The 27895-nt window shown below is 36.7% G+C and overlaps 1 protein-coding gene across 1 annotated transcript in view; it reads right to left on the bottom strand.

Annotated features, from left to right (window-relative positions):
* The window catches only part of CNTNAP2 (contactin associated protein 2), a 1035266-nt gene that overhangs the window by 657609 nt on the left and 349762 nt on the right, over positions 1–27895 (bottom strand). The window contains exon 3 of the mRNA XM_042044203.1: positions 18289–18482. Within this exon, the coding sequence (XP_041900137.1) occupies positions 18289–18482 (194 nt within the window). The remainder of the gene's footprint in view (positions 1–18288; positions 18483–27895) is intronic.

Raw genomic sequence — 27895 nt, 5'->3', positions numbered from 1 at the left:
AGGCCAATTATTCTGCTGGTAAAATGGGATTTCTGAGTAGGCCTGTTTGATGTATTCTGGCAGTGATGTCTTAACTCATTTATTGTATAAAAGGTCTATCTAAAGGACATCAAGATAACCCTGCCAAACAACTCCCACACACTACATCTTTCTCAGATTAAGATGACTAAAAGGCAGTATTTCCACAAAGTAGTGTTAGAAAGCACAGAGTGAAACTGCTTGTACATTAGTAGCACCTAAAAAGCTGGTAAAGGCCTGAAATGAAGGGCTTGCTTTTGGGGTGAGAGAAGGAAACAGGTTACAGGTATCGAAGTATTTTTCCACAGTGCTTAGTAGCTATGCTACCTCTAATTTGGTCAACAGAAATGGACTTAAATTTAGCAGCCTTGTGGAGATACTTGATAGGGATAATGTCAATAGTGGCATCCAGCAGTGTACATATCTATTTCCAGCAATGACTCCAGCAATCAGATAACTTCAGAGAGACAAGAGTAAAATGACAGGATGTGCAACATGCACATTTCATTATCAGTGATAAAACATGAACTCTAACTCTTAACATCATGATTTTGTTATCATTGTACTTGCATCATTTTGTTTTCCTAAAGACTTGCATTTCAATATACCAAAAATAATTTCATTTTTAGCTGACTTGCCTCCAGTAAAACACTGTGAACTGGTCAGTTCTACTCCCATATCACTTTCCTACAGCTTCAGTTGTTGGTGCTGTTTCTGCTGCCAGGGAGTTAGTTGTGGCTTTATAAGTCATCCTATCTTCAGCAAATGAAACAGTCCTAATGTAAGGCTATATTTTCTTATCATTAAAAAAAGAGTTAGGCGATACAGTAGCACAGAGACTACATCCTCTGCAGGTTAAACTCCTCTGAAATGAACAGTTCAAGCTACATTCTACACTGTTCACTATTCCAAGTGATGAGTGTACACAGATTATTAGTGCATTACAAAAAAACCCAGCAGTACATAAGCCAAGAATGATGGTTCACAGTACGACAATGACACTAGTTACAAGGACTGCATGAGACAAATCATGTCAGGTTTCAGGGTCCTGTCACCTTAAGTTGTGGAAGGTAGACACAGGATCGATCACTAGAGAGGGAAAAATAAAGTACGTTTATATGCTCAGCTAAAAAACATCCAGACTTTTTCAAACCTTTAGCACACTGAGACTGATCATTGAATTTTCCTTATCCTTTAAAGCATGTATGTGAGGTGGGAAGTATGTCTACCATTTTGAGCACATGTACTGGTGCTGCCCTAATTTGATCAGAGGTTGGCCTGATCAGAGGATAGAAGAATATCAGACGTGTCCTGATACAGAAAAACAGGCAGCTGTTACTCTAAAGCTCTGTGACTACATTAATGCAGAAGCTGAGCCAGATCTAACACAGCCTGCTCACTATGGCCAAGGGAAAACTGGCTGTGATTGCTAGATAGAGGCAAGGGGAAGGCAAAGGCAATAATATACAATGAAGAGTGAAAGCAGCAGAGATTGATACGAAGAGCAGAGTGGGAAAAACAAATGATGCCTCTTTGTTTCTCACTTTCACAAGAACTTGTGTTTATAGCTAGGTGAAAAGGATGTGAAAATTGCCAGGTCATGCACTAAATACTCCTGAAAGTTGCACTCCCCTTGTAACTTACTTTCTGCACTAGGCATTCCTGTATAGCCTGTAGTGAGTACAACATTATTTTTTCTGCAATACATTTGTTACACACTAGTCACTTAATGGCTTCTTGAGCACTAACCCTCAGACTGATTTCTTGAATGGGTGAAAAGATGCATAGTAAGCAATGCAAAAAATTGCTGGAAGAAGGTAATGTCATGATTAAGGAAGATGAGTGCCACTCTGGAGATCTGTAGACTGTTTCTACATGTAAAGCTGATTTCCAGGATAAAGCTGAAGTTCAGACTTGCATTCAAATATTCTTATTTGCATTTATTGCAAATTTCAGATCTCACAACTAAATTCTTACACAGCTTACAAAGAAAGCCTAATATGAAAATGTTCATTTTTAAAGTGAAAGACAAAAGTAAGTACCATTTAGTGCAAAACCCCCTTAAAAATATTACATATGAAATTTAAAATATTACCTATTGAATATAGCAAAACTTTGCAGGATTGGTATAAAAAATACTTGGGACATCCATCTTTACAAACACTACATCAGAGAAGTGTATCTTCTATAAATTTGTTTCTAAAATCTTCTATAATATTTATAATAGGATTTTTTTGCTTTTCATGACAACATATAGTTCTTCAGGCTCCAGCTTTCAACAATTAGCTAAGAGACAATGCTAAGTAGCAAACTAGCACAGGAAACTCTTTAGTACCAATAACATTACACACTAACAATCAAGTATTTTAACATTGTTGGAACAACTGAAATCCCTATTACATCTCCTTGACCCTGCCACTAATTCTACAAGTCTTTCTCTTAAGAAGGTGACTGATATTTACTTTTTCTGTCTCTCTGCCACACACTTAGGTTTTTAAACAGATCAAAATTTTTTCATGCTGAACCATGCTCCATAATGCACCCTGTTCAGCATAATAATGGCATTATTTAAAATAAAAATATATATATTTTAAAATAAAATTTATAGCAAGAAAGAGTAACCCTTTCAAGTTTCACATTGAACCAATTATGTATTACTATTTTCCTGCTTTACCCTTTAAGCACTTCAAGGTGTAAAGCTCATTCTGAATTGATACTGCATACCTTAGTCCCTACAATCACACTTTAGAGCAACAAAGGGCTGGGGGTTCTATGAAGTATGAATATTCAGTAAATGTCTCTCTACAAAACTGAAAATTTCAATTTTTCTATTTGAAAGTATTTCATTACAGTTTAACGCTGGAAGGCAGGAGATAAGGAGAAAAAAAAAAAAAAAAAGAAAAAGTAGAAATGTTCCCTTATATTCAGGCCAGGAACACCAAAACACTAGAACAAAATTGCTCACAACCCTTTTTTTTTTTGTGTGCTCCTTTCCCGTGAAAAAAGATGTGTTTAAAAGTTTCTGAAGAGTCAAAAAAACCCCAAAGTAACTGAAGGCTCTTCTCATCTTCAATCCAGAGAGAATGCAGAAAAACTGAGAAAACTCAATGAAAATTGCCACAAGAAAATAGTGTTGGCAGCAAGCTGAATCCATTACATATGTACCAGGCGTATCACACCCAACATAATTTGTTTTGACAACAGGAAAGTGGGATCAAACTAGGGGAAAGATCAAGGGCAGATTTCATTGATAGAAGACTGTGCCTCTAATGTGTCTAAGAACACCCCTGAATAAAAAAAAGCAAAACAAACCAAACAAACTAGAAGTATAGCCAGATGAAGAAATGGTGTCTTTATGCAGATGCCTTGATCAGACAGAAGCAGTGAACATTGTTTACCTCTGACAGTTTTACTTTCCCTTGGTGAGTCAGGCATAGAGTTGAATGCTATTCAGAAGAGAAAGTCACAAATTCCTCTTAAGCATCTCTTCAGAAAGAACAAACTACCCACTTATTTCTCTGCTGCTTCCGGGGAGTGGGCCTGTGCTGACACACGTAAAGTTCCTACAATGTTGTACTTTAAAGCAGCAGTACATCAGGTTTTTTTACCTTTATCAGTAATATGATTGACTTTAACCAGCTGCTTTGAATGACATGGTATGTTTTCATGTGTTACTAATAGGAGAGAAATTTGATGTTCCTTTAGCTAATGCATCTCTTCAGCTTTTTACATTCACTGTATTTGTATATGCATGTATGATAAGAATGATAAGTCATTGTCTAGAAATTGCAGTCTTTAGATAAACAGAATTTATGTGTTCTAACTACAATATCAATGCTTATATCCCTTATTCAGAAATTAATTAGTCTTTAAATCTGATTTCAAAGACTAAGGATTTTTAACCTTCAAACTGTGACAACAGTATGTTCTTAAATACTTTTAAATCACAATAATTTTGGATTTACACATGTAGTTCTAATGGGGGGAAGGGAGTCTGCACCATTATACAAAGAAAACTTTCTTCTTCTCCAATGCATACTATATCAAAGGATTTACATCAGATTCACCAGTTCTAATAAAAGAGCCAGAGCTCTTTTATTTTTATTTAAGAATAAGCCGGTTAAGTATCCATCTCTCAGTCCCAAGATATTCCTTACACATATCAGGCAGCCTAAAATAGGAAAAATGTATGTGTGACAGCTAGGAAACCATGAATCAGTTTTTTATGTCCTAAAACAAATAAAATGTCACCTTTATATTGAAAACCTAGCTATAAAATAAGCAAGATTCTAGCACTTCTACTGGCAACCTATATCAGGATAAATCATGATACAGAAGTCCTGAGAAGGACAGAGACTTTGTTTGATCAGTATGTCATTCCTGGGCAGAAACTGTACTGTAGAGCTCTTGGTAGGCTTGGTCTTCAAAGGAATTCTATTCTGAAGTGACACAATATCTCTAGATTGGAGCTACCTCCTTTGGGACTTCATAAGTGAAGGGAGCAGTATTTAATAGTTTTTCTATCAACCTAACCTTGAAAATAATAATAGAATAATAAATCTGAAAGCCATTCAAACTAACATACCTGTCAGTAACTTCATGCTAAACAACAAAAGCAATAATAAAAGCACTCCACTAGGCACACACTTGAATGAAATATGGGGGAAAGATTTAATCAATAGGTTGCCCAGTAAGATAGTCAAAGAGAAACTCTTGTTATTGATCTATTTTATTCTCAGGGTTTTTTGTTTTTTGGGGGTTTTTTTGGTCGGGGGGTGTTTTCTTTTTAGCCTTATACAGACAGCATGGACATGTCAGAAAGCTCTTGCAGAGTTCAGCTTGGGATCTGTCATTAACAGATGCTTATGTGGACCAGGAATTCTTTCTTTCCTGGCGAGTTTCTACTGATTAAACACTCGAGGCTGACAGGGTTACCTCTCCCTTCTCTCTCCTTAAGCTAACAAATATATTTCACCTTTTTTTAAAAACTGCACATAGTAAAACTTTAGCTGTTTAGTATCTGCAGAATTCTCATGGTATTGTTGTCTAACATGGTACAATGTTGATATATTTTCTTTTTTCCCCAATACACTGAGAAAATTTGACCTCTGCCTTTACTATTTCAGTGTTAACTAAAAAATAACCTAGTCCCTTACCTCTGCTGACGAACCTCTGACCCATCTTTTTTATATCTAAACCAAAAAAAAAGTCTGAGTGTAAAGTTATCACAATATCTAAATCTCAAAAGCCCCAAGTCTGTGTTACAGTCACTCCCAATCAGAACTCATTTTCTCTAAGGAAATTTAACAACAGTGCCATGTCAGCAGCTTTGTCTTATTTCTTTAAGCACTGGTACTCACTCAATTTATGAATATGAACACTTTATCGCTTTGAAAATGCTGCTTTAGAGGGGTGCATCCTGAGTATGTTTGTTCAACAGTGCTCTTCTTCCTCTCCACCCTTTTTTTCTGTCTTTCTGGCACTTTGGCAAAATCTGTCAAAAATTAAAGAGGCTGGCTTGATGGGGATAGGAAAAGCGTGTGTACAAAACTGTTCTTGATTTCCACTAAATCTATTATATGGACAATAAAGCTGAAAAGTTTTTTTTAAAAAGACTGAATCTATCCTCAGCTGGCATCAACTTTTTTCATGCCTTACCTCTGAAATACTGTAACAAAGTATAGGGAACAAAGTCACACATCAGTCTGATCTCATTTTCCTAAATATTTCAAAATAATTAAATAATTAAGGTCAAGGAAGTGATGAGCTGAAGAGAATACTTTTCCTCTTCATCCCCTTCCCAGTCAATGTCAATGTTTTGAAGTTTAAAATAACTTTTCTTAGAAATCATTCAGTACAAGCTATTGGCTGGATTTGGAAAAGAGTTTATGTGTTATTCTTTCTAGAAATATACACTTTCCTATATTTTTAATAACTTCCTCCTAGAATCTACTTAGTTTATAATCTAAACAAGAAAATAAACAAACTTCAGGATAATGGGGATTCATTGTATAAGCTTTCCTCTAATATTTTCAGTGGCTGGACCTGAGAGTAAGAAACCTATTACACCTTATAGTTTTCCAAATTTGCAAGACAAAGTTAGAATAATACTCTAAAAAACAGTTTGCAAAACAATTATTTTGACACTTCCTAAAATTCTGATAGTGCATCTAATCCTCCAAACAGGAAGAAGTTCTTCCTGTGGGTAGTCTCATTAGGATGAATGCGGAGACAAATGCTCACCCAGCACTTCTTTAACTTTAGCTAAGCACACTGGAAAACATGCTAATTAAAACAAGCATTTAACACATCCCAGCATCCAGCATAGCCAGTGACTTTTGTGCCAGTGTTTAAAAACAACAATTATCATTGTCAGCTGATCACAGTTGGTAAGGATATCACCAAGCACACTCAAACTAATTTATACTAAAGCTAAGACAAGACTTTATAGTAGTCAAGACTTATTCCTCTGTTGTGGTATTTTGTGTTGAAGTCAAGTAGTGTTGGGAGGGATGGTTCCACATTAGGTTTTAATGATCAATATGAACCAGTTTTGTCTGTAATTGCACAAATAAAAATCCTATTACCGCTTTGTAAGTTGCTATGATGTCAATTTAGTTAAATTTATGTACGTAAAAGCAATGTGATAGACACATTTGAGAGACTGGAAACAAATTAAAGCAAGTCTTCCACTATTGGTCCACAAGAAATTAGAGTTACAGCACTATTAATCCACATCAATGCTTCACTTGAACAGGTTTGTTGTATCTAACCCTGATGTATTGCAGTTCAGAAACTTACGCAGTTTATTTTTTATTTTCTTTCACATTACTAAAACAGATGTCAGTAAAGATTAACTCATAATCTACATGCATAAGCACATACATTATAAAAGGTAGTGAGAAATACTATCATAACTAAAAAAGTAACTATTTTTAAGCAAATTATATTATATAAAAACTATTTTTACAAATTCTGCCAAGAGTACAGTCTGTACGATGATACAAAAGCAACACCATTCAGGTAAATGTCAAGCATGTATTTATTTTCATTTTACTTCATGCTTTACATTGAACCCAACAAGAATTCAGTTCTACCTAAAAGGTAAGGGTTTCTTTATATGCCTTTCTGAATAAGATCTGTGGCAATAAGCAATGTACTTTCTCTAAATATCTTAAGGAGTTTCAGGGTATTTTACAAAAGTAAAAAACACATGGCAAGAAGAAAATCTAATAAATAGCACATTGGAGTGTTCTTGGTCCAAGTCTAACTTTTTCATATTTTTGATGTCAATTTACTACTCATGAAAGGTGTCAGATTAAGACCCCTCTGGCTGAAGTTATCTATACAGCCACAGACACACAGTGCGTCAGCAGCAGCATTGTCAAATTTCCCCTTAAAATCAATTTCTCCTCTCAAGCTGATTAGAGTTTATACACTGCTAAAGAAATGAGCGGTTTTTCTTCTTTTCACCTTTATTTAAAAAAAAAAAAAAATTAACAACCAGGAAAAATAAGGGAAAGTGATTTTCATAATGGAAGGAGTCCTCTTTCTAGCACTAAGGGGGCTTCAAATCACATATATCTGTGAAATAAATACTCAAGCAATCATACCTGAGCAACTGTGTGATTTTAAAGTCAGGCACTTGCCCTTAAATTGTCAGCCTCCCATGGTACATTCTCTCACTGTTTTTTTATTGCAAATCTCAGTCTCCAGTGTCCCCAGTTAGCAAGTACCAATTCTCCAGGGAGAACCAGAAGCTAAAAGGTACAATTCCACATATGGACAAGCCCAAAAATCTACACTGAAGTGAATGCTTGTTGATTCAACCATTACTTGCTCCCAGGTAATTAATCTCATCTTCAGCGGGAAGTTAACACCTAATGACCCAAGGGGGAAATAAGAAACAACTTTTACAAGCTATGCTCTGTTCATACCACACCTCACAGGCAACAAAAAGTAGTACAGCAAAAGGCCTTTGGTTCACCCAAATTGACACAACCAGGTCTTTCATGTGCTGTCACAAACCATCTATTCTGCCACACACAAATCTTCAGGAGTATTCACAAAGCATACTATAGAGAAAAATAAAATGCCGTCTGTGATCTCCCAGTATAAGGATTTTAGTATTTGCAACACATAGCTGTGCCAACCTAAGAGTTCTCCTTACAGGAGTACCTTTCTGTTTAATTAATTAATAATTAATTAAAAAGGAAAATAATTAATTAAGGAAGAAGCAAAAAACCTTCTTAAAAATTCCATCAAATAAGCACCAGACTGAAGCACCACAGCTTTGTGCACAGTTTCATTTTTGCCACGGCCAAGCAAAAACAAAGCTGAGAACATTTTCTGCTTTACACCTGCCCGACATTTAACTAGGGTTTTTATCATCTGTGGTATGGTACTGCACAAAGAATTTCAGCAAGGCCATGGCTCCTTTTTTCTAAATGTTATACCAACACACTTGGACATGATCTCTGACCATGTAAACTCAATTTTTAATATTTGGCTTTATTACTTTAATTTCCACATTTGAAGTTCGGCAGAGGAGTGTTTCATGGATCAGAACTTATATCACTTTTCATATGCACTATTAAAAGGGAAACATAGGTTACTGGTGCTTGCAGTGGGGTTTGCCTTGAATTTAGAGCTAATATCTGAAGTTTCCTAACCTTTAGGGATATTCCATGATGTATCTCACCACAGAAACTGAAGCCAGCTGTAACCTATGAAGATAAATAAAAGCCACATGCATCAAATGCAGAATAAATTAGAGTTGATTTGCCTCTTCATTTCAATAGTTAGCAGTTTGGGCAATTCTCAGACATTTTCCGGTATCAAAAGGAACTTCTGCATGTTTGGTTCAGGTCCCTCAGAACCTCTTTGGGCAACTTGTTCTTGAGTTTCATGGGGAAAAATCTAGGAAGAAACTAAGGAAGTTCTTGACTGATCAGACTTTCAACAGTGCCACAGATAGCTACGCATTGAAGTGTATTCACAGAATGGTTTGGGTTAGAAGGGACCTTAAAGATCATCTAGTTCCAATTTGCCTGCTGTGGCCCTCCCACTTGCTCAGAGCTCCATCCAACCTGGCCTTAAGCACATCCAGGGATGGGGCATTTGCAACTTCTCTGGGCAACTGGTTCCAGTCCCTCACCACCTTCACAGTAAAGAATTTTTTTCCTAATATCTAGACCTACTCTCTTTCCATTTAAGGCCATTCCCCCTTGTCCAGTCAGTACGTGCTCTTGTAAAAGGTCCCTCTCCATCTTTCTTGTAGGCTCTCTTCTGGTATTGAAAGGCCACAATTAGGTCACCTCAAAGCCTTTTCTTCTCCAGGCTGGACAAACACAAATATTTTAGCCTTTCCTCACAGGAGATGTGCTCCATCCCTCTGACCATCTTGGTGTCCTCCTCTGGACTCATTCCAACAGGTCTATGTCCTTCCTGTGTTGGGGACCCCAGAGCTGGGTGCAGCACTGCAGGTGGGGTCTCACCAGAGCGGAGCAGAGGGGCAGAATCCCCTCCCTCACCCTGCTGGCCACGCTGCTTTGGATGCAGCCCAGGACACATTTGGCTCTCTGGGCTGTGAGTGCACATGGCTGGGTCATGTCCAGCCTCTCATCCACCAGCACCCCCAAGTCCTTCTGGGCAGGGTTGCTCTCAATCTGTTCCTCCCCCAGCCCATGTTTATAGCAGGGGTTGCCCTGACCCAGGCGCATCACCCTGCACTTGTTCTTGTATTATGGATGGCAAACACATTCAGAAGTATTTTAACATAATACAATATAATGACTAAGTAAAAAGCAAGACTCATGGTTCTGTCACCTAGCACGTGTTCAGGCTTCCTGGAGGGGATTAAGGGTGACCTAGATAACCATACTAGGAGTTTTAAGAGACTGTTGATGCACTCAACAAAGATATGTTAGCCAAGATGTGATGCCATGGAACCATGTCTGTGACTACTGTTATAGCTGAGCTGACTAAGTACACCATGTAGTCTTTTGGGCTGGCTTAGTCTTTAGGGCTATGTGCATTGTATTCATTGTGAGATGATGACACTACAGTATTTGAAAACCAAGCCATCTGAGAGCGAAAAAATGTATTTAGGTACCTGCCTTTAGATATCTGTATTTAAAATAAGATGGTTTAACATAAACAGACAAGCAATCCTCAGGCTAAAGGAAACAGATTAGAAAATAATCTGTTAGAATGGAAATGCTCTAACAGACTATGTTGCATACCTCTAATATGTTATCCCAATTTTTTTAATGGCCTGGACAGAATCAAGGGAGGGCTGGGATGCTGTCTGCCACCAAACCAGGAGGAATTTTGTCTTCTCTCTACCTGGCACACTCTGTGATAGATTAAAAATAATTCTGCTTGTGCCTCTGGAGATAGCCTAACACAAATATAGAATCTTTCTCTCAATAACAGGAGTACCACCTTAGATTGAAAATAATAATAACTTTCCATCTGATCAAATCAATTTTCAAATGCCAGCTTATTTTCCATTTAAAGACGTTATTTAAAGTTATAAGCAAACTGACAACCCCATGTTTCTGCTAAATATAATATAAAAGATTTTTCATCCTTCAAAAAATATGTGATCAAATATTCTAAGCAAAAATATGTTTAGAAGGTCTTATAGTCAGGATATAGCTTCATACGTAAAATTCATTATTAGTTAGGGACACATAAGTATTTATTTTTGGGGGTTTTTTAGAAAAGTCAGTAGTTTAAACTAACATTACTGTTTAGCCCTGTTAGATGTTAATCTTAGTATTCCAACATTTAAAAGGCTATCAGGTCTTCTGACATTTTAATACAAATACAGCCTGTGGCTGTGACAGCATTTGCCATAGATATATTTTGCCATGATATTTATGTTTCTCTAGTATGTTTCTCTAAATGCATTAAAAAAATCTTCACAGTTTCTCTTAACAGATTCCACATGGAGAAGAGTAGATTAGGAAACAGGTTTCATCAGGATAGCACTGATGCTTATCTGCAACTTTCTGTTCTTCAGGGTTTCTAAAAATTCCATTTCAGCAACTGCCTGAATTTCTAATGGTGTCCTATCAAAACTTTCTTATATTTATTTGGCATAATAGTGGAGACTATTAAATTAGATCTATAAGAGAGTTTAGGTTTACTACAGCAAAAGAAATATTTTTCTGTATCCATACCCTTTCAGTCAGGGGCCCTCAATGTATAGGTCAGCAATGCCCATTAAGTGCTGAGACAAAATGATTTGGGTGGGAGTTATGGCACCTCGTTCTCTCAACACACCCATAAGGGTGATATTAGCTGTTGCAAGTGAATGGAGCAATCTTTTTAAAATAAAGGTATGGGAGACAGGGACTCAGAGACATAGCATCCAGGCAGGGTAAGGCATGATGAAATTAACAAAAGTCACACAGGAAATTCCAGGAGGAAAATGAGATTTTTTTTTTCCCCCTCGCTACCCCGACCATGGAAGGAAAGTTTAAAAACACAAAAAAGAAGAAGGAAATAAAACTGTTTCTAGTAATAAATTACCTGGAGAATCAGGAGAATTAAAAGCCAGTGTATATGACACCAGTAACCTTGAGATATTTATAAGGAGACAGCAAGATACCAGGCAAAAATCCTTCCAGATAGGATAAGTCAGGGAGTCACTAGACAGAAAACAACATTCCCCAAAGACTTACAAACACTAGCCAAAACTTTTGCACTGATTAATATATCAAACCACTTTGTTATGTTTAAATAGGCCTGCACAGTATCTGATATTCTAGCAGCAGCCTAGCAACAAAAAACGTCAGGTCACAGACCATTCTAATCACTTTTCGTATTTTTTTAAATGTTTTCATAAATATAAAAAAGTATAATGTCATGTAAACTAAATTGGTTTAATAAAATAATGTAATTCAATAGAAGTACTTAAAAAAAAAAAACCGAAACAAAAAGACAAAATATCCAGGCCTATAAGCCCATTAACCTAGTAAATCTTTCTATGATGCAAGTTGCCAGTAAAGATCTTATGAAGTAGACACAAAAAAGGAAAACAGCATTAAACATCAAACTCAAAAACTGTTTCATATCATCCTTCATTAATATTCAGTTTAGGGTCATGGAAGTAAGTTGCCTCTTGGGGGGAAAAAGCAGTGACAGATTTCATAAAGCAAATAATTCTTGCATGTCCTAACAGAGTGGGTGTATGCTAGAATTTATTCTTCTTCAATTGTAGTTGCTATATACAAATCATTTACTTTAAGATGTATGCACTAAATCCATGGTTAGCTGAAAATGTTGCTCAGTAGAGCAGGTGGAAGGGACTTGGGAATGTGGTAAGGCTTGCAAATTTTTCACAGAATAATCTCACCAGAAAATGCACGTCAGGATGAACAGAAATTTTGAGCAGATGGCTCCCACATAATTTCAGCTAGGTGGAGCTGCATATGATTTCCTTATATCTATCTAGTCATTAAATGTTACTATAGGCCTGCCTGATGGTTGGTATTTCCAAAGGCACCCAAGAGTATCAAACATCTGAAGTCTCACACAGCTTGAAAAAGTTAATTATCTAACTCACTTGTGCTTCTTTCACAATGACTTTTGGCTCAATATTACAGCAAAATATTCTGAAATGCTGAGAGCTTGTTTTACTATGAAAGCTACTATGAAAGCTAAATCCATTGTGCTGTACCAACTTCCTTCCTTTAATACCAAGTGGAACCATGTAAATTCTCTTCATGTAAACAAAGAGAATATATTGCTCAAGAAGTAGTTTATGCCTCAGTTCCCAGAGAAATGTAAAGTTCATTTTACAGTTAACTCAGTGGATTCCTGCTTATTTCACCAAAAACAGGAAGAAAATCAGAAATATTAAAATTATTTTAAAAAATGGTTTAAAGCCAGTACATAAGTAGATAAATTAAATTCCTTTCCAAAAATCATTATTCATAGTGAAAACTATGTACTCACTTAATATCTTTTCAGTAATAAAAATAATACCAAAGCAGATGTTATGCATAATATGCTCTAAGTTTAATTAAAACTAAAAGAAAAACAACAGTAATATCAGAAATACATAATTGCTTTCAATTGTAGCAGCAGCCACTTGGTTGAGGTCTAAATTTTCTGTAATAAAGCAAAATCTGCTTTCATTTACATCTTTGCAGCTCCACTGATGTTCACTGAGGCTGAAGATGAGAGTCAGGTACAGAATATAATTTGGAGGTCATGTGCAGAGATTCTACACTCCACCTTTCCCATGTTTTTTTTTTTTTTTTTACTCATAACTGCTATAATCTTTTTGGATTTTTGTAAAGCTTTTCATACTGTCTGATATCCTTCTGGACAAAATGTGCAGTCCACAGCTGGATAAACACATTATGTGATAAGTGAGCAACTGGCTCATCGGTCAGGCATAAAGCATTGCAGTGAATGGGGTGACATCAGGCTGGTGACCTGTCCCTAGTGGGGTTCTGCTGGGCTCCATTATAGGCCCTGTTCTCTTCAACATCTTCATAAATGACTTGGGCACAGGACTGGAAGGGACACTGAGCAAGTTCACAGATGATACAAAACAGGGGAGCTGTTGACTCCCTCAAAGGCAGGGACGTCCTGCAGAGAGACCTGGACAAATCAGATGGCTGGGCATTCATCAACTTCATTCATATGAAGTTTATCAGAGTAAAGTGCCAGATTCTGCACCTGGGATGGGGCAAACCTGGATGTACGGACAGACTGAGCAATGAGATGCTGGAAAGCAGTGCTGCAGAAAGAGACCTGGGGGTCCTGGTCAATGGCAAGTTGAACATGAGTCAGCAGTGCCCTGGTAGCCAGGAGGGCCACCTGTGTCCTGGGGGGCATCAGGCACAGCATCAGCAGCCAGGCAAGGGAGGGGATTGCCCTGCTCTGCACTGGTGCAGCTTCACCTCGAGTGCTGGGGGCAGTTTTGGGTGCTACAATACAAGAAAGATATAAAGGTATTAGAGAGTGTCCAAAGGAGAGCAACCAAGATGGTGAAGAGCCTTGAGGGGAAGCATTATGAGGAGTGGCTGAGGTCACCTGGTCTGTTCAGAATGGAAAAGACTAAGGGGAGCCCTCATCACAGTCTACAACTTCCTTGTGAGGGAAAGAGGAGGGCAGACACTGATCTCTGCTCTGTGGTGCCCAGTGACAGGACCCCAGGGGATAGACTGAAGTTGTGTCAGGGTAGGTTTAGGTTGGATATTAGAAAAAGGTAGTCAGGCACTGGAACAGGCTCCCCAGGGAAGTGGTCTCAGCACCAGCCCTTATAGAGTTCAAGAAGTGTTTGGACAACACTCTGTGGCACATGGTGTGACTCTTGGGGATGGTGCTGTGCAGGGTGAGGAGTCGGACTTGATGACCCTTGTGGGTGACTTCCAGCTCAGTTTATTCAGTGATTTTGTAGTTTGATATCCCCAAGAATAAAGTGAGATGGATGAGAGTTGATATCATGTTCTACTAGAGTAATCAAATTTTAGAAGACAGTACTTCATAAGATCTCTTTAATTCTAGCAAGGATCTTCCAATTCCCTTTAGGAAAGATTTCAGTGTTAAAGGTGTTGAGCCTCTGCCACTGATGCATATCATTTCAGTCTCAATATTTTCAGAAGATGTCAGCATTTTTTTATACCTATAGAGCATATTTGCATTATGCTTAGCATGAGACATTTATATAATCTATATCTGAGTTAGGAAATAGAAACAGTATTATATGTAGAATCATGTCTGGTATGTATTCATTAGGCAAATAGACAGATAGCATTGATACAGAAACCAAAATGAGCATCTATACCAAAACAAAGATTTTTTTGTGTACATGAAATACCCAGTGGACTGATGTATAAAGGGAAACCTCATGACCTATCAAAATTAGAATCTCAGACTACAACAGTGAAAGTAGAAGAGGTGATCAAAATTCTCTAGTTGCTAGGCATTTTATGGAAAGAGGCCACATTCACTCATCTTATTAAAATTCATGAAAATTGAAAATATCCAAAAGCCCAGGAGGGGTGGGGTCACAAAATCTATTTCACAGAACTGGGAAGCTTACTCTAAATTCACCTTGAAAGCACTTTCCCCATCACAGACTTTCTGAGAGCCTTTTGATTTCTCTCCTACTTAGGAGGTAATTATAGAACTTCTTTTCCTCCCTGAATAGAGCATACAGAAAGAGTTCACTTCAGCCTTTTATGCAGATTGTAATGGTTTGTTCCTGGCTAGATCTTTGTTGCAAATTATTTCTCTTTTGCTCTCTCCAATTCATCTAGTTAGCTTTATTTTTATTTCCCTTTATTTTTCACATCTCGTCCTCTGTGTCATTTGATATCATAACTACTTTTGTATTAAATCTTGTTGAACTTTGCACTTCTCTTTTCCTCTTTAAATTTATTTTTGCCTTTAATTTTAAATTTACTGTTGCCAGAAAACAATGACATTCAGGCATAGGGATGATGGAAGAGGGATGGTAAACAAAGGCTGTGTAGTGTATTTCTCTTGTGGATAAATCTCTTAAAAGGTACAAATCCAAAGGTAAAGAATAAGTTCTTTTTAGAAAGATTTCTAAGGGCGCCAGAATCATGTGAGATTTTTAAGATCACCACAGTCATTTCAGTCAGGAAGAATCCAAGTTTATGAGTTTAAAGTGCCTATGATAGATGCTTGGCTTATGTGGTCTAGTCTGGTCCTAACAGCTACCACTGCTTTTTATTTCTTGTACAAATTGACACTCAGCAGAGGAGTTGCTGGGAAATTCTACACCATCCTGTTTTCACATTGGGGAAGTCAGTCTCCTTGTAACACTACTACTACAATAGGACCACAGAATTTCTCCCTGCTCAGACACTTCCCTTGTTTTCAGAACATATAAAGGTTAATATTTATTAATAATTAATAAACAGTGTTTTCAAGATAAACCCAAAGCTTAAGCATCATTTAACCACTGAAGCAACGCTATTTTAGGCAAACCAGAATTAGAATAAAGAACAGTGGTCTTTTTATTTTTTTGGTAACAGCCCACTTTTATTCTTAAAAAGAAAGCAGGGATAAGGTAGCATTTTTTTTTTAAACTGCTTTTCTGATATTGGGTAAGAATTGTAGGACATGAGCAGTATTCCAGCAACCAGCTTATGAGAGTATATCCCAAAGGCATAGCATTCCAAATAAAAGCAGCAGACCTGCATGGCTCATCACACTCTCTTGCATGTGATGTCGATGGTGAATAACAGACCAATAGTATTCTCCTGAATCCATCATGCATACATAAGTGCTAATGAAGAGAAACAGGAAATGTTTTTTCATGGAGAAACTATCAATATTTTTGTGTTAAATGATGGTATAAGAATAAAGACTTGCTACAAATCCCTCACTCAGAAAGTTGGTCTGCTTTGGAAATGAGCAATCACAGCTGTAACTAAATCAACCAAACTAGGCATCACCAAAAGTTATTAGGAGCATATTTTTCCTCAGCCTAACTGTTCTGCTTTATATATTATTCACTCAGCCAGCTGCAAAGCTCTCTCCCACTCTTGGTGATTTCAACAGTAGTTGTTGGAGAAGCTTTTATACACTTAGAGTAGGTATATAAAAATATTGATAGCATTTAGTGTTTACACTACGTGGCCTTAAACGAGAAATTTTTATATTTATCCAGCTTAAGCATAAGTTGTCCCCTACCCTGCTGAAGAACATTCATATCCAAAAATCTAAGGAATGTAAGCCAAAAATCCAATCTTTTTTCTCTTCATGGTTGTATCTCCCCAGCTTTAAGTTCTCCCTCTTTCAGAATCCTATCTGGCACATGGAAGAGATTTTTTCAATAAATCAATACTGTAATAAAAAATGACTGTTTCTATGCACTCCACATATTAACCGAGTTTCTCTTATACAGATAAAATCATTCACCTTATGCTCTATACTTGACATTCATTTTTAATAACAGACCTTAATAAAAGAAGCATCTGGCAAAAATGTGAATCTAAAATATCACTATGTTAAATCTTGTCTGCTTTGGCATAATAGCTAATCACTTAATTTGGTTTCAGAAAGAATGATAACATTTTGCTGTTTTCAAACTATACTTTTGAAAAAGAACACCATCTGAAAGAAATGCTATGAGTATAAGGAATGTTAAAGTAATAGCTATCATTTTTTTATCAGCAAAATAGAAGGCTACTGTTTTCAGCAAGAATGAAATTAGCAGTTTATCCATGAAAAAATGTAAAAACCAAAGACAAACTATATGCTTTTTCCTAAAATCATTATAGCATAAATATCCCTTGTCATGGTTTAACCCCAGCCAGCAGCTAAGCACCACACAGCTGTCCACTCACTCTCCCACAGTGGGATGAGGGAGAGAACAGGAAAAGTGAGAAAACACATGGGTTGAGATACAGCCAGTTTCATAGGTAAAGCAAAAACCACACTCAAGCAAAGCAATAAAGGAATTCATTCACCACTTCTCATGAGCAGGCAGGTGTTTGGCCATCCCAAGGAAAACAGGACTCTATCACAAGGAACGGTGACTTGGGACAACAAATGTCATCACTCCGAACATGACCTCTTACTCCTTCCCCCAGTATTATATGCTGAGGATGACTCCAGTGGTCAGTTGAAATCAGCTGTCCTGGCTGTGTCCCCTCCCAGTTTCTTGTGCACCCACAGCCTACTTGCTGGAGAAGGTTGACAAATAGAAAAGGCCTTCAGGCTGTACAAGCAGTGCTCGGCAGTAAGGAAAACATTCTTGAGTTAACAACACTCTTCCCAGCAAAAATCCAAACCACATCCCTATATTAGCTACTGTGAAGAAAATTCTCTCTATCCCAGCCAAAGCAAACACATCCCTGTAGCACCTGTATGGAAAATAATGCATGCCCGACAAAACTGCTCACCAGCACATGTACAAAGAAAGAACAAATTACCCTCCAAAATTTTAACAGGAGAATTTTCAAAACCAATATTTTGTCTCACTCCATGACATTAGTTGAAAGAGGAGGCAAAGCATAAGACTCATTGAACAATACCCGCAACCAAAAAAATATCTGCATATTCTGCTAAATACCGTCACCCCAAAATGGGCTTTGCTAATTTGGGGATAGCCCTCCTTACAGAAGCTGCAACTTGAATCACAGTGTTTTGAGCAAAGCTCTGTTCTTTTTTGATATAAACAACGCTGAAGAGTTGCACAAGGTTCCAAAAAATACAGTCAATCAACATCATTACAGCATATGCCTCCACTTCATACCAACTACTTACCCAGATGTTTCCATCTTGGTGGTACGGTTTCCAGTTTCTCCCTGTATCACTGTAGAGCATCCGATACTGAGTTACCCAGTCAGAGCTGCTGTACCTGCCTTGAGTTGCAATAGCACTGATCTGCTTCCTGTTCCCAAAATCCACTTGCAGCCACTGGTAATGATCACTGTCTGATGGAGACCAACCTCCTGCACCTGTTGTGTTGTAACAGAAGAGAGATTTAGATCTCGGGCAGTTGCTTTGATGAGAATTCATTGTGAAGATGCTGATTGCTGGAAGTCAGCCCAGCTGAGAGGAACAGAATAGCAAAAAAATTTGAACACATATGAAAGAAATATGAGTTCCTACTTTCAAAAGAATGCAGAACAAACTTTAGCACAGGCTTTAAGTACATTAACTCTGTTGCCCCAATCCTATTTTGATATTTACAAAATTACAATGACTTAGTGGGATGCCTGCTAACCAATCAATGCCTTCATAATGCCTTAATTACAGTTTATTACTTTTGGCCAAATTATAATTGTTCAAGGGTTGACCAATTTGCCATGAAGTCCTTTGTAAGAGTAAGGCACAAATCAATAAAAAGTTTTGCATTTTCTATGCCTTTTCAATAACATTTCAAGTTGAAGAGATAACATAGAAAAAAAAAGCAAGGAAATAAGAGCTAGATCTCTACTTTTCTATGTTTCACTATCATGTCCAAACTGAAAGATCTACCAGACGAATTTAGAAAGGAGCAGGTACTTCAGGGCTAGATCCAGTTTTGATCTGCTCATTGTAAAATCTGTCACAGATTACTTTGGCAGATGCCTTACACAAGTGTTATTGCTCTTTATGGGTCTATGAATTAACTTGACAGTAATACTGTTAATATTCTTCTCAGCCACTAGACTACATTAAACTGTTCTAAATAAAGAAGGCCAGTGATGCATAGATAAATATAGTATTGAGACATTAATGCAATTTCTTATTCTGAAATAAAAATATTAAGGGGAAAACTGCATTAGGATTCTTCAGAGAATAATAAAATTTCTCAGATAGATATTAAAATGATATATCTATTATAATGGTAAGTATTAGGAAATAAATGAAATAAAAAACCTCATCTATCAAAACAAAGAAAAAGTGGAATATTATTCCCTTTATCATCATAACAGACATTAATACACAGAAAACAAAATGTTTACAGACTTGATGTGATTTACAGGGGTTTTATTTTGCTTTTAGCTTTGAACCAAATAAATGTCTTGGCACACCACCAAATCATGTAGTCTAGTCCATGGGCCAATTTTCCTTGCTTTTAATTTCACTTATACGCTTCAATTCACGTCAAAAGCCTTGCCTGCTTGCCAAACAAGAAACTTTGCTATACTGCATCTTATATACTCCCATCATTAGGCGGCAGCATTGCCTCAGTCTTAAGCAACCCTAAAACTCATTCAGCTGCTACAGGTGTTAACCTTTGCGGGTCATTGGACATTATAATGTTGTCATATCAACAGGATGATCTGATGCCTTAAGTGGTTGCCTTTCATTGTAATTAAGAGTGTAGCACTACACCAATGACAACTAATTTGTTAAAATTTTCAAGATTTGCAATAGATGCTTTCTCACTGCTCTACCCAGCAAAGTAAACGGGATACTTTAGCTGTAGGGAATAGTTAAATGCTCTTTAAAACAAACTCAAAAAACCACCCTTACTGAAAAGCACTTGCAGCGAAAAAATTCCCGCACATTCCCAAATGCAAACTACCTCTAGTTTTGCAGAGAAAGGTACCTGATCACTCAAAACAAAATAGAGCTTCTTCATAACTACTATGCATGGAGATTGGAACAGTCAGCTCTACATACTTCTTGTAATAGCAGAGATGATGTTTTCTCTCCCTATCCTAAGATCCTCATCAAACTGACGTATCTGAGACTGATGGAACACAAAAAAAATTTGCCACTGTACAAAAGCCATCTTTGTAAAAAAAACTTTGGTGGCTACAGAAAAAAAATAAGGTTCAAATGTGAGCATTTTTTAAAAGCATTTATGAAAGACAAAGTTAAAGAGTCAATCACTAAAATTTCCTTCATCAGTGCAATTGTTGAGAAAGTATGACATACTATAGTGCTATGAAGGTTAAAATAGATGTTATGGTTTTTACACTTTTTACTTATGCAGGAGATTTACATTAATCCAGGAGATTTTTGTTAAGCACATTTAAAGGAAAAGACTTTGAAGCATAACAAAATATAATTTCTTTATTTAGTACATTCATGTTACTGAGACAGGATTTTGTCTTTCTGTATTTCTGTTGTTAAACATTCACTGTAAATTGCAACTAGGTTTTGAAGAGTCTTCACCTACAAATCCTTGGAAAAGTTTGTAAAAATTGAGTGCTAGCACTCCTTTTCTTGGTTATTTATTTTTATGTAAGAAAAGTTGGAAAGCATTTTTCACATCATGCTTAAGAAAAGTTAGAGAGATGTGACACAGTAGTCACATCTAGGCCATGAGATGGAAACACTGGCATTGCAAGACAGACTGCCCTAGAACCATTTCTAACAAGCAAGAGACAAGACTTCTTGTCAATGTTGCAAAGAGCAGCAAACAATATTATCCCATATCTCAGTTTTAGATTTGCCTTCTGGCTCTTCCAAGCAAGTAAAGGAATAAATAGTCGAAAGGATGAAGGAGAAACATGCTGCATTACAGCTAAATGTGCTGCTGAGCAGACCAGCATAGTAAGGGAATGGTGGTTAATCTGAGTGCACAGGGCAGTCCTCAGCCAGTCACCAGAAGCAGCCTGTGAGTATCAGTTAAAATTGTCCTCTTCCATTTTGATTCACCAAGATATGTAATTTGGGGGAGAGGACTACTTTGTTAATTTTGTTGCCGATACATGTAACCTCTAGTGGTTCAAGGATCCCTTTTATTTTTATTATGTTTTTTTTCAGATGCATGCTCTAAATAGATTATGAAAATGTTGTATTACATACAAATTTCCCCACAGTGCAATCCTGAAACAGCCCAAATTCACTGGAGGAATTTAAGTGCATTTGTGTCTCCATTCAATCTAAGCAGGTACAAAAACCTCATTTCCCCATAAATGTGCACATGCTTACAATTCCACATATCATGAAATATTTTGTTGAATAAATCCCAGCTTCTTCACCAGAATTCAGAAGCTGGTGTGATACTGGATTCAGAAAAGAGGAGTTACTGATAAATAATATATTTTGCCTTTTTAAAGGAGTGAGGAATTTGGAAATCAAACCTAATTTCCACAATATGTCATTATTTTTTAAATAAACAGAATTTTATGGCCAATACCTTATGAAAGGATAATGAATTATCTTTAGGGAAGGATCAAAATGACAGCAGTTAATAGTTTTCAGGGAACTTTATGTCATACTGAAACTACAGTGGTGTATTAAATCTGTTGAGTAATTTCTATTCAGTGCTATTATTCACACCTTGGTGTAAACTGTTCATTTTTAATAGCTATAGGCTATATCCTGAATTTTATTACATTTATTATTTGCACTTTTTATTACAGTAGAAAAATAGGCACTGGATACATGTTTTTTCATTCAATGCTCCCTTTAATTCATGTACTGCCTTTTAATGACAAATAGCACAATATACTATGACATCAATAAGAGTTAAAATTAGAAGTAGATTAGAGCTTAAAAAATTGTTTTAAAGATACTAAACAGATGCATATAATACACTTGGCTTTCCTTAAAAAAGGTAAGGAGCATTTATGGAGTTTTTTGGTAGTAAAGGTACAATAAATTCAATTACATACAATATCTCTTCCTATTTTTATTTTTATGCTATCCTAGAATTTAATGTGATTAAACATATTCAACCAGTCATCAGCCAAAATAATTGACCCAGTGACATGAACCAAAAGAGTCACTGGATACTCTGATTTATACCATATAGCACTTAACACTACACACAGGACAACTCGTTTCACCTTGAGCAAGAATGACTGTACATGAATTTTTGTTAATAGAGAACTCCAAGTTCAACAAGAGTAAAGTCAGCACTGAGCATGTGGCCCAAGTATCTTTGAGGACCCAAGAAACTTTCTTGTGCATAAAAGCCTATAAGTCTCAATCAACAAAGCCAGCAAGAGCATACCTGTGGTAAAAGTCAGCTATGAAAGATTTCATAGAACTTTATTTTCAAAACAAGTAATTGATCTGCTCCTACTGCAGACTGACCAAACTACTGAAACAAACACTCATGATAAGTCTTATTATGCAGGAGACGTAAAACTGTATTCAGAATGCTAAGAACTTATAAAAGTGGAAATTGTTAATGATTTTGCACCAAATAAAAATAATTGCTAACAAACAGTATTAGCTTCATTACAAGACTTGAAGTTCAAAGACTTAATTTTTTAAAATTAGGAATATTCCAATGTGTTTCATGTTTTTATTGCATTTTATTCCACAGGTTCATTCTGTGGAACAGCAAGCAGCATGAAAAACATAGTCTATCTCTGAATGACACATGTAAAAGATAGCACAATCTATTTCTAGGAGTATAAAGAATTTATGTCAACATGGGCCTATTTTTTCATGTAAAATTTCTTCTTTTTAATTAATTACACATTTCAGCTTCCTATTCAAAGTTGGGGACTGACTTACCTCCCCTGGGAGTGACTTACCTCCCCTTTACTGCACAAAAAGACAGCCAATATGATGAGTTAGGCTTACTTTCTTATCATTCCCCATGATGAATTGTCAGTAAGCAGCAAAGCTGGGATAGGCTCACAGATTTTATACTTTGATACGAACTGTCACAGGCTATTGAGTTTACAGATCTATAAGAAGGGGGACACTGATGAGTTTTGAAAATGTCTGTTCCATTTCAGTTAGAAATCATTCTTTTGAAAATTTCGAACTTCCATTTTCATTCATGATGAAAACTGGAAACATTAATTTGCACTGGAAGAATCCATTCTTGTTTTAGTCTCACTTGTTTATCACTCCCTACTTCAAATCACAAAATTAAAAATATCAGTACTGCAGTAAGTCTAGTATCCTACTCTTTTCAAATCAGTAATAAAAAAGTTTCAATGACATGAATTAAAAGTAAGAGAATCCTTACTCAGAAATTTCATTAGACAGCAAATCATAGATGTGGGATGTAAGTTTTGTTGTAATAATTCAGGGGATTATTTTATCTAATCCTAGAATAATTCTATAGCCTTTCAGCAAGGAAACAAAAAATATGCTTTTTTTAATGATTATGTAATAACAGCCTGAAACATTCCTAGAGTTTGAATCTTCTTGTTTGTATGGGAAAACCACAACATAATCTTTCAATGAGAAATAACACTTTCTAGGTCACTGCAATAGCATGAAATCAATACTGTTTGATACCTTGCTATTTTCCAAGACATTGCTTGTCATTCCGCTACATAAAAGATAAATCAAGACAAAAAAGAAATTTTTGAAACACTGAGATCATTCATTTACTGCACTTCAGAGAAAATATGGGCAGCCAGTTTCTACAGCACCCTAGAAAGCAATATAAGAGACCCAAACTTCTAAATGGCATAAATATACCTGCACTGTTTGTCACCATCGCAGTTAAGTAGGACGTCAATGGAGGTTTTCATTTTTGCCTTGTCTTCCTCTGTCCATTTTATAATGCAGTGTAGATAAAGACATTACTCAAAGAAAATAAAATGCTTCCAGCTGTGAGAACCCCAACACAGGAAGGATGTGGAGCTATTGGAATAAATTCAGAGGAAGTCACAAGATGCTCAGAGGGCTGGAGCACATCTCCTATGAAGACAGGCTGAGAAAGCTGGGATTGTTCAGCCTTGAAAAGAGAAGACTTTGGGGTGAATTAATTGTCATCTTCTAGTGCCTGAAGGGAGCCTACAAGAAAGATAGAGAGGGACTTTTTCCTAAGGGTGTGTAGTGACAGGACAAGGGGGAATGGCTTCAAACTGAAAGAGAGTATATTTAGGTTAGACATTAGGAAGAAATTCTTTACACCTAAGCTGGTGAGACACTGCAATGAGTTGCCCAGGGAAGCTGTGGATGCCCAATTCCTGTCAGTGTTCAAGGTCAGGTTGAACGGGGCTTTCTGGTCTGGTAGTAGGTGTTGAAACTAGATAACCTTTAAGGTCCTTTCCAATACCAGAACATTACAGTGGGTCTTGCCACACTGAGAAAAGTTACGCTTATACAGAAATCTTGGATGATTGAAGACTTTGCACTTCAACCTGCTTTGAGGGAGGGTCGCATTTACCATGTATTTAGTAGAGTCCTCCAACAAAGAAGCTCCAGTCCTCATACAGGGCTTCACTTCTAATTGAAGCAATCTTTCCCTGATACTGGCATGGACAAACATTTATTTCCTTATCATAAACAGCATGTATTTGTTTATTTCTTGTATCCATCTGCTGTTCTAGCTAAATTTGGATTTATAATCCATTCCCTATCTTCAGGGTAGGGATTTGCTTTTGCATTTTTGAAAAGCTCTTCTTTTTAGCACATAACAGTAGGGATGCATTTGCAGACATGACCATGTAAAATACCGATTGTGGGCAAATAACGAACATTCTGCTTCAGAAGAAGAAAAAGTTGATATTTAGAATGTAAAAAATACTGAGAAAATAGTAGCATGAGAGACTAAGAGAACAAAAATGAAGACTAGATATCTTCTTCTCTAGAATTCACTGTTAGAATTTACCCCAAATCAAACCATATTTACTAGAAACTGGCAAATTAGATCCAACCTTTGACCTACTTCTCCATGAGTTTCAACAGCTTTCTAGAAGTGCAGCAAAAATTAAGAGCCAGTAAACTCTAAAGCTCTAAGTTCCCTATAAAATACATCTAATAAAACTCATTTTGCAGGAGTAGAAGATTGGAAAGATCCAATATTCATTCCTCAAATGAGCCTCCCTTCATAGCAGCTGAAAGATGCAAGCCTATAAAGGGGGTATGCTTTTCATTTCTTTAAACTACCTAAAAACAACTTTTTTCCTATTTTGGTGGAGGAGAGTAAGAATCAGACCTTATTCACTTTAGCAAATACTTTTTGGACATTGTTAGACTAATTTTAGAAGACTTGCCTTCTAGTAAAATAATAGACAGGGTGTCTGTGTGAAAACCCTAATTATATTTCTTAAAATTATTTTATTTTCATTTAAAAACCTGAAAGTTAAAAGTAGAAATAACCCAAGGGACAGCAGTACTTATCAGGATACAGCCCACATAGGTCTTTTTTAAAAGAACATTAAAATCACTATATTATTTTTTAAATCCCAATAGATCTTTCTTACAGTAAATGCAATTAAAATAAATCCCTTAACGTAGTGTCTGCTTCTTAATACCCACTGCCTCCTAGTATATCTTAACTGAGCACACACCACATATGAACAGGGAATGAACAGTCAATCTGCCCTAAGGAACAGTAGTGATATCTAACAAAAATTGATGCAAAAGAGATCTCATTGTTGTCATTCACAGTTGTCAGACTCAAAGTAGGGGAAAAAAAAGTCATAAACCTAAGGAGTCTCATATCCTGAATTCACTGTTGGGGAACAAACACTTTGCAGCTTTGGTTATTTTAATGAACACATCACTTTAAACTATGCCTTTCCCATCTGTTCTGCTTTCTAATTACATATGCAAAAAGAAGCTCATTCACAACTGCATCCTAATGGAATCTTAAACAAAACTTGGACGAGATTTAAATATTCTGTGCACATAATCTGTATTCAAGGCATCAAGCAGCTTCTTCTCCATGAGGTGTTCTTGTTTTCTGGGCAGAAAGTTGAGGCAAGCCAACGGATCGCTGGACCCTGCCACACAAATCCCTTGCATACAAAATAACCACAGTGGCACACAAAAGATAAGGTAGAGAGTAGAGAGATGTCACTTTCCTCACATCACCTTTGCAAGTATCATGACACAAATCTCTCCTTGTATGTTTATGCATTGCAGCACTGGGGTTTTCCTGACAACTCAGGTCATATCCCTGGAAAGAACTAGCAAGTGTATAGTTAATGCATAGCAGATACTACCTCGGCAGTGTCTCTGCTGAGTAATCAAGCCCTGATTAGCAGATTCTTATCGAGATTTTAATGATGGTCAGATCACAAATAGCAAAGTTTTACTGACTGTGACTGAATAGCATTCAACACAAAATACATCACTTTAAATATACAGATATGACCTCATTACAACACTTCCTTGTAGCTGCTGTGATACTTCCTTAGTAGAGATGCCAAAGAAAAAGGAATTAAGGTATTCCAGCACCTGATTGATACCAGCAATGAGACGCCTACACATTTTAGTCACCTAAGTCATCCTGTTCCCATTAGTTGAGCCCACAAATTGTTGGAAGGCAAAGCTGAATTACTGAAAGTTATACCACGGTGTTCTAGCCTATCTTGATTAATTTTTTTCCCTCAAATGATTGCACATGAAAAATGATTAAATCGTATAATTCAGGTTTACATATCTTGTTCTATGTCAAGTCTTCAGCTGTAAAAGACAAAAGCTGAGCCTCTAGTCTTACAGAGACTTGCTGTGTGGCATCCTGTAGGGAACACAGTTTCTGCCACTGTGTTTCAGTACATACCAGTGTTCTAGTGATGTGCAAAAAACTCTCTCGTTTTTCTATCTATGTTTTTCAACTGCAAATCTCCTGGTCTGTGTCTCCCACAAGAAAATCTCCCTTGAAATGCCATGCTCCTGGCATACTCCCTCCAGCTCTTTCAGGCATTTAAAGAGTCTTAGCCCAGCAAGCAAAAAAAAAAATTACCCGGCTCCTGACATTAAATACAGTGAAGTCCAGCTCCCTTAATGATTGCCAACAGTCAACCTCTGCTGGCTGCTACTCATGATTGCAACACCCACTTGGGCTCAGCTCCTGGACTGCTACAGAATCTGAAAACTGCACACTTTTCCTCTGTTACTGTTTTTACATTTCTACCAGTTTGTTGTTCTTACTGATGTTTGTGTGGTTTGGGGTTTTTAGTTTGCTTGGTTTTTTATAAGGTTGTTCTTTTGAGATTGGCAAGAAAGAATCCATTCAGGAATATATTCAGGTTGAAGACTCTTCCCCAGTGTTTCCTATCCAGGCTAAACCTGCTTTTCCTCTACATACTTTTCCATCTGCTCATAATTTCAAACCTGAATTCCCATTTTACAGGAATTTATGAGAAGCTGGTCTCAACCCAAATGGTGGTGAATTCTCAAAACTCAAAATTGTTAATAAAGCAGTCTGAAATGTTCCTCTCTTCTTGAGTGGTAAAATCACTGTGCATTTTGGTAATTTTCCACAAAAAAAATTGTAAACGAAGCTAATGAATTTTCGTACAGAGGTTCTCATCCATGGAACAAAATTACTGAAAGTAAAAAAATAAATCAGCCATTGCAACTGAAATTTTCTGAATAGCCAAAAAGAGTTCTCTGAATCTTTTCCATATGCAAATTGCCAAGAAAATGAACAGTTAGAGGGAGATATACTATCCTCTTATTTGTGTCAATGTGGTATTGACCCAATCCTGAGAAAAGGACAATGCTCTTTCCTGTCTGCCTCATTGATTAGCCACTGCTTCCAAATGCTTCTGTA

The sequence above is a fragment of the Corvus kubaryi genome, unplaced genomic scaffold (assembly GCF_017639235.1).
Source record: "Corvus kubaryi isolate FWS band 111438036 unplaced genomic scaffold, C.kubaryi_AGA036_p1.0 37398, whole genome shotgun sequence".
NCBI classification, from domain to species: domain Eukaryota; kingdom Metazoa; phylum Chordata; class Aves; order Passeriformes; family Corvidae; genus Corvus; species Corvus kubaryi.
This window is presented reverse-complemented; position numbering and strand designations above follow the sequence as displayed.